Source organism: Schistocerca gregaria, chromosome 9 (genome assembly GCF_023897955.1).
Source record: "Schistocerca gregaria isolate iqSchGreg1 chromosome 9, iqSchGreg1.2, whole genome shotgun sequence".
Lineage (NCBI taxonomy): Eukaryota > Metazoa > Arthropoda > Insecta > Orthoptera > Acrididae > Schistocerca > Schistocerca gregaria.
In genome coordinates, this window is record NC_064928.1 from 186,084,566 (window position 1) to 186,096,944 (window position 12,379).

The 12,379-nt window shown below is 45.3% G+C and overlaps 1 protein-coding gene across 1 annotated transcript in view; it reads left to right on the forward strand.

Annotated features, from left to right (window-relative positions):
* The window catches only part of LOC126291777 (kallikrein-4-like), an 88,551-nt gene that overhangs the window by 26,036 nt on the left and 50,136 nt on the right, over positions 1 to 12,379 (forward strand). Inside the window, exon 3 of the mRNA XM_049985467.1 lies at positions 10,553 to 10,742. Coding sequence (XP_049841424.1) covers positions 10,553 to 10,742 — 190 coding nt within the window. The remainder of the gene's footprint in view (positions 1 to 10,552; positions 10,743 to 12,379) is intronic.

Sequence of the window (12,379 nt, forward strand, 5' to 3'; positions counted from 1 at the left end):
ATACGCTTCAGACATCGTTCCGTTCCGTTCAAAAAACGTGGGTGAAATCGTATGGGGCTTAACTACTAAGGTCATCAGTCCCTAAATTTACACACTACTCAACCTAAATTATCCTAAGGACAAACACACACATCCATGCCCGAGGGAGGACTCGAACCTCCGCCGGGATCACCAGCACAGTCCATGCAGCGCCTTAGACCGCTCGGCTATCCCCGCGCGGCCGTTGGTTCCGTTCTTGCCGCGTCTTTTCCGGCCGCAGCGATGTCGGAGATTTGATGTTTTACAGGATTCCTGATATTCACGGGACTCTCGTGAAATGGTTGTATGGGGAAATCCCCACTTCATCGCTGTCGGAGAGATACTGTGACAGATCGCTCGTGCGCCGACTATAACACCGCGTTGAAATTCACTTAAATCTTGATAACCTGCCGTTGTAGCAGCAGTAACCGATCCAGCAACTGCACCAGACACTTGTTGTCTTATATAGAAGTTGCCGACCGCAGCGCCGTATTCTGCTTGTTTACATATCTCTGTATTTGTATACACATGGCTATGCCAGTACCTTTGGCGCTTCAGTGGAACAGTACTCAGTTAAATCTTTAGGCACGCGCTCTCTGTCGGTACAGGATAATTCTATTCAACGTTCCGTTTCTGCGGAAGATTAACCACGGTCTCTCTATTGTCCACTGTTTCTATGTCACACAACGATTTGAAGACTTTGGAGACACGATGAACTTTCTGCAGGAAGTCCATACCAAGAATTTGACTGACCTGCAACTTGAAACTGACAACTTCTGCTCGTCCGCTGTTACTTAAGCGCGCGTCTCTGTGCCTGGTGATGCTATAGCTTGAGGGCAAGTGATTTTGGTGGGCTCACCTCAGCGCACTGCGAGGTGAGCGCCATCAGTGAATAGCCCAGTCACCTCCCAGGGACGGCAGGTCTGTCTACAGTGTTTTGGAGAAGGGCAGGGGAGGGGTGTGAGAGCTGCTTTGAACACTCGCAAATGGCCAAGCGAGGAGGCGCAGTGGATAACAAAAAATGGTTAAAATGGGACTTAACGTCTGAGGTCATCAGTCCCCTAGAACTTAAAACTACTTAAACCTAACTAACCTAAGGACATCACACACATTCATGCCCGAGGCAGTATTAGGACCTGCGAGCGTAGCGGTCGCGCGGTTCCAGACAGTGGGAAACACACTGGACTCGCATTCGCGAGGACGACGATCTGCGTCAAGCCATCCTGATATAAGTTTCCCAGGATTACGCTAAATCGCTTTAGACAAATGCTGGCATGGTTCCTTTGAAACGGAGTTACCGATTTCCTACTCAGTCCTTCCGTAATGCGATGGAACAGCGTAATTGTTTTTGCGCGCAGTGATGTTCCTGCTGCGTCTACGGTACTTCTGGTACCAACTGTCCCAAACTCTTCTTGTGTGGTATCTCAGTACGCCACAGATTCAACAGCTCAGTCCCAGAAAATAAAAATTAAGGAGTAAAATGAAGTTGCTGCAAAGAAAAAAAACTATATTTACAAAACAAAGTAGCTTCATTGTCATATGGAGCCAAAAGCAGTGGCATTTCAAAGCTCGTACATGCCAACAGTAATTAATTGAAAAGGTCATGTGATAAGTTTTAAACAAAAGATTTATCTCACCTTGTTTCATGTGCGTTTATCCCGTAAAAGTTTTCATTTATTAGATTAGTTCTGTTATGTTTCGTAAGGATGCCTATTTCGAGCCGTAGTAATAAATAGATGTCGCTTCACGTTTGCTCGGATTCAATATGCCATCGAGCGCTGCGTTTGGGGTGACACAAAGCAGGGGAGCTTTCTGATTTGTTTCTTGTACACTCTGTTGTGTGCAGCTGTTCTCCTTATTACCTGAATCTCGACTCTGAAAGCTCACAGTCGTTCTGTAGCTTCGAAGCGTGTCCTCTAAGCGGCGCTCACACGCTCAACATCGCTAACACAAAAACACCGTGTCAGTAAATTGTGCGAAAGTGCGAAGCCAAGCACAGTGTTATCCTTGACACACTCTTTACAAGTCGGCCTTTATAATGACGATGCTGCCCTGGATAATGTGTGACTCCCATGTATTGCGATTGCACTCAGTATGTGCTGGAAAAATAAAAACATAAAGAACAGCTGATGGGCGAAAAAGTGGCTTCGAAGGCGAACTACATACGTCTTCATATAGCCTGCTTCTCATTTACATTTACATGTTAGGAAACGCATGAAATTCCTTTTTTAGTTGGACCGCATCTTTTGCTTTGTGATAGATGGCGCTGTAATAGTCACAAACATATGGCTCACAATTTTAGTCCAACAGTTGGTAACAGGAAGGTTTTTTAAATTAAAATACAGAACACAGGTACGTTTGAACATTTGATTTCAGTTGTTCCATTGTCATACATGGACCTTTGTGAACTTATCATTTATGCGAACGCATGCTGTTACAGCGTTATTACATGTAAACACCACATTAATGCAATAAATGCTCAAAATGATGCCCGTGAGCCTCAGTGCATTTGGCAATACTTGTAATGACATTCCTCTCAACAGCGAGTAGTTCGCCTTCAGTAATGTTCGCACATGCATTGACAATGCGCTGACGCATGTTGTCAGGCGTTTTCGGTAGATCACGCTAGCAAATATCCGTCAACTTTCCTCACAGAAAGAAATCCAGGGACGTCAGATCCGGTGAACTTCCGGGCCATGGTATGGTGCATCGACGACCAATCCACCGGTCATGAAATATCCTATTCAATACCGCTTCAACCGCAGGCGAGCTATGTGTCGAACATCAATCATGTTGGAAGTACATCGCCTTTCTGTCATGCAGTGAAACATCTTGTAGTAAGATCGGTAGAACATTACGTAGGACATCAACATACATTGCACCATTTAGATTGCCATCGATAAAATGGGGGCCAATTATCCTTCCCCCCATAATGCAGCACCGTACATTAACCCGCCAAGGTCGCTGATGTTCCTCTTGTCGCAGCCATCGTGGATTTTCCGTTGCCCAATAGTGCATATTATGCCGGTTTACGTTATCGCTGTTGGTGAATGACGCTTCGTCGCTAAAGAGAACGCGTGCAAAAAATCTGTCATCGTCCCGTAATTTCTCTTGTGAGCAGTGGCAGAAATGTACACGACGTTCAAAGTCGTCGCCATGTATTTCCTGGTGCATACAAATAATGTTCGGGTGCAATCGATGTTGATGTAGCATTCTCAACACCGACGTTTTTGAGATTCCCGATTCTCGCGCAATTTCTGTGCTAATGATGTGCGGGTTAGCCGCGACAGCAGCTAAAACACCTAGTTGAGCATCATCATTTGTTGCAGGTCCTCTTTCCTTAAATAACGTAAATATCCGGCGAACGGTCCGGACACTTGGATGATGTCGTCCAGGATACCGAGCAGCATATATAGCACACGCCCGTTGGGCATTTTGATCACAATAGCGACACATCAACACGATATCGACCGTTTCCGCAATTGGTAAACGGTCCATTTTAACACCGGTAATGTATCACGCAGCAAGTATTGTCCGCACTGGCGGAATGTTACGTGACACTGCGTACTTATTTGTTTGTGACTATTACAGCGCCATCTATCACAAAGCGAAAAAAAATGTTCCAAGTGGAACATTCATATTTCTTTGCGTACTACACGAATATGTAATAAAAATCTGGGTTGCTATTTTTAAAAAAGAACGCAGGTCATACCCATTTGACCTATGGCAGCGTCATCTCGCGGGCCAACCATAGTGCCATCTGTTTTCCCCCTTCAAGCTAGACGAGTTTCATTCTTTGTAATTTTTTCGTTTGATGCTTATTTCGTGAGATATTTGGCCCGGCCACTATCAATGGACCACGCTGTATAAACATGAAGGTTCGCAGACACCTACAGTCTTAAGGAGAGAGCCAGACGGGATGCGTTGGTCAGATACTAATTACGCTCAAGAGTGCCAAGAAAGCATCATTGACAATACCGCGTTTATTAGGCAGTAATACAGGATTGTCTTCCAAAGCGCCACGTCACAGCCTGGTCGGAGCGGCGCCTCATCAACGACGGTAAGCCAGGGCGCATTTGACTTAAGTACCACCAGCACGGCGAAGTGGCGTGTGGTGGCTGCTACATCATGGGCGGCAGTCGACAGTGTAATCTGACGGCCTCCTGCTCTGCGTGTTGATCTCCAAAATGCCCTCACTGGTGTCCAAGATCTGCACTCAGGATTCTCGCCCCAGGTCCACCTGAAAAATTCGCCAGCTCGCAGATTTCAGCTCTGAGTCCGCATTTAGGAAACAGGAGTCAGCAGCGTCAGGGTCTGCCACAGGAACTGGATTAGCGGGGCAGCGGCACACACCAACTCAAAGGTGGTTGACGGACGGTATCCAGGTCACACAGGCCTGCAGGGTGATGGTCAACCCACATCCCCATCAGAGACACTTCGCAAACTGACATAGCAAGTGGCAGCAGCAGCGTCCTTCTAGCCAGACTCACGGTTCCATAGATCACTGAAGATGTATTCGTACCAGCACTGGAGGGTCCTTCGTCATTTGCAGTGTCTGTCTCAGTAGTCTGCAGGCTCTTGACCAGTGCTACCCACGCCATCCCATTGTTGTTGCCATTCAGGAGTCCGTTCACGCTCTTGAACAGCGTGGACGTTCGGTGGTGTTCATATGGACCCCGGGACACGTTGGGATAGCGGTATACGAACTCGCCGCCAAGTTAGCCATCTCCAATCGGTGCCGTCGGGTCTTTGGGAGGCGGGGAGACAAATGACGCACTCTGTCTGCAACCAACAAGCTACATCTGCATATACATTTATACTGCGCAAGCCACCGAACGGTTTGTGGCGGAGGTTACTTTACGTGTGACTGTCATTACTTCCCTTTCCTGTTCGAATCGCGTATGGTTCGCGGGAAGAACGACTGCCGGAAAGCCTCCGTGCGTGCTCGAATCTCTGTAATTTTCCATTCGTGATCTCCTCGGGAGGTATAAATAGGGGGAAGCAATATATTCGATACCTCATCCAGAAACGCACCCTCTCTAAACCTGGACAGCAAGCTACACCGCGATGCAGAGCGCCTCTTGCAGAGTCTGTCACTTGAGTTTTCTAAACATCTCCGTAACGGTATCTCGCTTACCAAAACACCCTGTGACGAAACTCGCCGCTCTTCTTTGGATGTTCTCTATCTTCTCTGTCAACCCAACCTGGTTTGGATCCCACACTGGTGAGCAGTACTCAAGTATAGGTCAGACGAGTGTTTTGTAAGCCACCTCCTTTGTAGATGGACTACATTTTCTAAGGACTCTCCCAATGAATCTCAACCTGGCACCCGCCTTACCAACAGTTAATTTTATATGATCATTCCGATTTAAATCGTTCCTTACACATACTCCCAGATATTTTGCAGAAGTAACTGCTACCAGTGTTTGTTCCGCTATCATATAATCATACAATAAAGCATCCTTTTTTCTATCTATTCGCAATACAGTACATTTGTCTATGTTCAGGGTCAGTTGCCACTCCCTGCACCAAGTGCCTATCCGCTGCAGATCTTCCTGCATTTTGCTGCAATTTTCTAATGCTGCAACTTCTCAGTGTACTACAGCATCATCCGCGAAAAGCCGCATGGCACTCCCGACACTATCTACTAGCGGCGGCGAGTAAAGGAGACCACGACTGTGTGGGGGTCCTCCATGCGGACCTCTCACAGGGGTTCTGTTGTTCTCTGTAGGCTTCGCATTGGTCGCTCTTGGCTGACGCATGGTTATCAGGTACGACGAGGGGACCCCCCTAATTATCGCTGTGGTGCAAACATGACGGCGGCCCATATGTTGTTGGAATGTCCTCTTTTAACCGCCCTCAGGCGAACGTTTAATCTCCTGGGTGATTCATCGTCTCTTTTAGGTGACAATGTCTCTATGGGAGATCGAGTTTTAAGTTTTATTCGCGCAACCGGCTTTCATAGGTCCATCTACACTCCTGGAAATTGAAATAAGAACACCGTGAATTCATTGTCCCAGGAAGGGGAAACTTTACTGACACATTCCTGGGGTCAGATACATCACATGATCACACTGACAGAACCACAGGCACATAGACACAGGCAACAGAGCATGCACAATGTCGGCACTTGTACAGTGTATATCCACCTTTCGGAGCAATGCAGGCTGCTATTCTCCCATGGAGACGATCGTAGAGATGCTGGATGTAGTCCTGTGGAACGACTTGCCATGCCATTTCCACCTGGCGCCTCAGTTGGACCAGCGTTCGTGCTGGACGTGCAGACCGCGTGAGACGACGCTTCATCCAGTCCCAAACATGCTCAATGGGGGACAGATCCGGAGATCTTGCTGGCCAGGGTAGTTGACTTACACCTTCTAGAGCACGTTGGGTGGCACGGGATACATGCCGACGTGCATTGTCCTGTTGGAACAGCAAGTTCCCTTGCCGGTCTAGGAATGGTAGAACGATGGGTTCGATGACGGTTTGGATGTACCGTGCACTATTCAGTGTCCCCTCGACGATCACCAGAGGTGTACGGCCAGTGTAGGAGATCGCTCCCCACACCATGATGCCGGGTGTTGGCCCTGTGTGCCTCGGTCGTATGCAGTCCTGATTGTGGCGCTCACCTGCACGGCGCCAAACACGCATACGACCATCATTGGCACCAAGGCAGAAGCGACTCTCATCGCTGAAGACGACAGGTCTCCATTCGTCCCTCCATTCACGCCTGTCGCGACACCACTGGAGGCGGGCTGCACGATGTTGGGGCGTGAGCGGAAGACGGCCTAACGGTGTGCGGGACCGTAGCCCAGCTTCATGGAGACGGTTGCGAATGGTCCTCGCCGATACCCCAGGAGCAACAGTGTCCCTAATTTGCTGGGAAGTGGCGGTGCGGTCCCCTACGGCACTGCGTAGGATCCTACGGTCTTGGCGTGCATCCGTGGATCGCTGCGGTCCGGTCCCAGGTCGACGGGCACGTGCACATTCCGCCGACCACTGGCGACAACATCGATGTACTGTGGAGAACTCACGCACCACGTGTTGAGCAATTCGGCGGTACGTCCACCCGGCCTCCCGCATGCCCACTATATGCCCTCGCTCAAAGTCCGTCAACTGCACATACGGTTTATGTCCACGCTGTCGCGGCATGCTACCAGTGTTAAAGACTGCGATGGAGCTCCGTATGCCACGGCAAACTGGCTGACACTGACGACGGCGGTGCACAAATGCTGCCCAGCTAGCGCCATTCGACGGCCAACACCGCGGTTCCTGGTGTGTGCGCTGTGCCGTGCGTGTGATCATTGCTTGTACAGCCCTCTCGCAGTGTCCGGAGCAAGTATGGTGGGTCTGACGCACCGGTGTCAATGTGTTCTTTTTTCCATCTCCAGGAGTGTAATTTTATTGCGTCGCCCTCTTTTGTGCTGTATATTTTACATATTTTACTTAGTTTTGCGTTGTAATTCGACTCCACGCTAATCTTTTAGGCTGGAGGTTTTAACGTGTTGCAGAGTGGTTGGCTCATCCTTTTATTTTCGTGATCAGCCAGCCACGGTTCTCTGCTGCACAGTTTTAATTCTTTCTGCCTTTCTTCTATATGTTATTTTTGACGCTCTGCTCCATTTTTCATGTTGCCTTACCGTTGACCTTGGGGCTTTACTTCTCCTGTTTTTTTTTTTTTTTTTTTTTTTTAGTGCTCAGCCTGACTGGTGTATGGTTTAAATCTGATCTGTCTGCTTATAAAACAAGGGACCGATGACGTTTGCAGCTTGGTCCCTTTAATCTTTAAACCAACCAACCCAACAACATCTTGGTGTGACGAGGGGTGACCTCCATAGCCTCCCCTCTCACTGCATAACTGCCACTGCCACAAGTGCTGAATGTACGCACTGGGAAACTAATTAATTCCTATTTTTACATCCTGCTTTGAAGTTGATGGGTACCTTTCTTGACAGACTTTCAGAAGGAAATTTCGAGGGTCTTTTTTAAGTTCAGAATGTTTCAAATGGCTCTAAGCCAGTCCCCTAGGCTTAGAACTACTTAAACCTAACTAACCTAAGGACATCACACACATCCGCGCCCGAGGCAGGATTCGAACGTGTGACCGTAGCAGCAGCGCTGTTCCAGACTGAAGCGCCTAGAACCGCTCGGCTACAGAGGCCGCCTCGAAAAAAGTCACGCATGACAAATTTTTCGAATTTCACTTACTGCAATGGTAGAACCGTTCTGTAAACCTAAGGGGGAGTAAAATAAATGCACACTATTTTTGTAAAAATACAGTTTTCATTCTGCATGTGTGAAAGTTTTACAGTGTGTAGATACACTCCTCCCGCCTGTTTTCAAACTTAGTTCAACCTGTTCCCGCGAGTGGTGCCGTCACAGCATGTGTTCAAGATGTCTGCTACACTTCACGTTCGTGAGAAGCAACGTGCTCTCATAGATTTCCTGTGCTGTGAAAACGATACAGTGGGAAACATCCACAAGAGGTTGAAAATGGTGTATGGAGATGCCGCTGTCGATCGCAGTACAGCTAGTCGGTGCGCAAGCAGATTACGTGACGAAAGCGGGCACGGCAATACTGGGGATTGTCCTCACAGCGGCAGGCCTCGTACTGCACACACTCCCAGCAATTGGCAGCGAGTTAACGAATTGGTAATTGCTAACAGACGTATCACAGTGAACGAATTGTCACGCTACGTTGGGATAGGGGAAGGAAGTGTTTGCAGAATTCTAAAAGTATTGTGGTTAAAAAATGTTTGTGCTATGTGGGTTCCTAGGATGCTGACAGTGGCTCACAAAGAAACAAGAAAAACGGTATGCAGCAAACTTTCGGTGCAGTACGAGAATGGTGGAGATGAATTTCTAGGATGAATTGTGACAGGTGATGAAACATGGCTCCATCATTTTTCACCAGGGAGGAAGAGGCAATCAGTGGAGTGGCATCACGCAAATTCACCTAAGAAAAAAAAATTCAAAACCACATCTTCTGCTGGAAAAGTTATGGCTACGGTGTTTTTCGATTCCGATTCATATGTGACGACACTGAAGAAACTTCAAACTTAACTGAGTCATGTTCAACCACATCGAATATAGCAGGATGTTGTGCTGTTGCACGACAATGCACGGCCGCATGTCATACAAAAAACCATGGAAGCGATCACAAAACTCGGATGGACAACACTGAAACACCCACCTCACAGTCGTGACCTGGCTCCATGTGACTATCATCTCTTTGGGAAACTGAAAGACTCTCTTCGTGGAACAAGGTTTGAAGTTGATGACTCCCTTGTGCACACTGCCAAACAGTGGCTCCAACAGGTTGGTCCATAATTTTACCGTGCGGGTATACAGGCGCTGGTAAAGCAGTTGAGAGAGATGGAAATTATGTGGAGAAATGAAAATACTGTTCCTAAAGGATGTATCTACACACTGTAAAACTTTCAAACATGTGGAATAAAAGATGGATTTAAAATATAGTGTGCATTTCTTTTGGAGTGACACTCGTACATTTCTGTAGATGGCACGTAAGCAGTGCTGTTACGTATTTCTGGAGTAAATAATTCAAGGCTCTTTAAAAAGCAAATAAGCCATTCCTCCGTTATTTCCGCCACACTTAAACCCTTTTGTCGACTATTTATACAGCTAATTACCGAAGAAGAATTAAACATGTATTGAAACTTTTCACCTGAATGCAGACCAACAGATGTCTTGCATCTGTATTGCCTGATGCATTCATTTTGGTATAGCGCGGATTCATCAGTCGTCACCTGTCTGAAAAACACGATGTCTCGGCGGCAGTTGATACATTTTGCACAATACCACATATATAGCACAGAAGACATTACACAGTATGTGGAATGCTCATTTTTATAGCTGTGCAGTCCTCTTCAATGTATTCCTCAAACCATCAGCACCGATCTTAGGTGATAAATGTTTATTGCACAACATCCAGAATTCTGCAATAACTACTGAGCATATGACAGGTCATTATCATATTAGCAGGCAATGTCAGAAACTACTGAACATGGAAATGTGACACGCATCTGAACATTATCTGTCGCACAGCAAAACAATATGAACAAATATAATTCAATATTATGGGTAGCAAGCGCTCATTAGAAAGTGGTAGCGCTGATATGTTTCATGACCAGTACAATTTTCCGATAGTTTAGAGTTTTATTTTGGAAGAAATTGTTTCCTTTCCTTCCCAGCTCTCCCTTCCTCGAAACTAATATGAGTTGCCTCGTATTTCAAATAACGGTTACATTCTCGGATATAGCAGTCATACCTGAAAGAGGAAATAACCCCAGTGGTTTGGAATAACGGTATCCTATTCAATGCATACAGCTGAATATCTCGGACATTACGTAAATGCCTCAAGTTTACGTGTTTTAACTTGACACAATGACTTTAGAATAACCAGAGTGTCTGGAGTGTGATCATCTACATTCTTTGCTGCTGTAATGTTTTATTATTTATCTGTGAACAGTTTTGGGCTGCAGAAAGCTACATTTAATGTTTTTTTCCCTTGCAGCTGCCTACGCCGGTTTAGTTAACAACACTGATATGGACATAGAGGATGGTAAAACACAGGCACGCTATGTGGAGTCTGTGACAAAACCGAACTACCCCAAGTTCTACGACATAATGATCTGTTACGTGAACGAGTCGTGGATATGGAGCGAATTCGTCGCGCCTGTCGCCCTATATCTCAACGAAACAAGGTAGCTACGTTCTCCTCCATGTTTACATTGCCTCTCAGTTTCTCTGTCTTTCTACATACACATGTAGGCGTTGTTACGGCACTGCAGAATAAAATTTACTTTTGTAGTTTCCCTCCTTATATCTCAAATGCACTTTATGATCAACTTCAACTATTTGCCCATAAGTAACTCTTAAAAAAATTACAGAAACCTACCAGCCAAATACCTCCAAAAGTTATGGACCGATTCCTTTAAAGTCTTTACATGGTACTGTAATTAACGTTCTGACAGACATGGGCTGCATTTTTAAAATCCAGGGTGTCCCATTTATCTTACTCACCTGGAACAACTTTTTTGTGGTGAGTTAAATGAAAAAATGTTTCAACCAGTGCTTTTAACGTCGTTGGGTAAGTAGTTACTAAGGGTATACGTTTTATGTATCTCCACAGATATAGGAGATACAGGGGAGAGGTTAAATTTTATTCAAAAATTCAAAAATTTTATTCAAAAATTCACTCCTCTCCCCCGGCGCACTTTATTTGTTGTTGCCTTAACGTTGTAGCTGTGCATCAGAGTAACTTGTCAACTTGGTCATGATAGTACGCTCTGTGAATGCAGTTTTTGTTGTGTAGAGGTGTATGATGTACACGGATGACGAAAAGGTAGAAATGCTGTTGATGTACAGAGAAAGTACGTTGACAGGAAATAATTTAATAACTTGCATTTTTATGATCAGTACTGCTGTAGAACATTATGATTATTGTTTTATTATGTCTTTCTTGTTCTCCAGTGTACGCAGGTGTACTGTAATTTACTGTAGCAGGCGAAATTCCCTTCAGGCACAACTACTGTCCAGCAGACGATTTTTTTTAGGGGGAGCAGTCAAGGAAGCTCTTTACCAAAATGTTGCAACAACACCAGGGGACATGCAACAGTGCATCACAGAGCAAGTAGTAGCATGATGTAGGGCGTCCTTCATCCACAGAGTGACCCTGCGTAAGACTACCAATTTTCATTTTCTGCATTTGATGCAAATGCTCTGTTTTTCATATAATTGTAGAATTACAATAAGAGTTAATACAAAATTCCGTGTTATTTATGCATTGTCATAAGCACTGTAATGCAGCACTATACAATAACTAGATGCAGTTATTGTATGGTGCAGGACTATTGCATTCAGTTTTTTATTGACAATTTGTAAAATGTTAAAAAACGTCTTGAAGAGATTAAAAGGTTTAGTTAATTAAATTCAATAAAGTGAGATTTAAATCATATATGTTACAATTCTTTATCATTTCAGTAGCTACTAGTAACATGAATAAAATGGTATGGTGTGATACATTATTGAATAGCCCTTGGAGAGGATGAATGTTTTCATCTTCTTTACATGGCTCCATTTAAAAAATTTAACCTCTAACCCATGTCTCCTACATTAGTGCACAAAACGTATACCTTTAGCAAAACATAGGTTGACACAGTTTTTCATTTAACGCATCACAAGAAAATATTTTGAGTGGGCAAGATAGAGGGACACTCTGTATGTGGTTTATAAATAGCTATACATACCATATCAAGGATAAGCATAGCAAAAATTGTCTAAAAGTTCTTGACAGATTAAGTTCAAATTTTACACCATACTTTAACAAACGTTTAGTCAA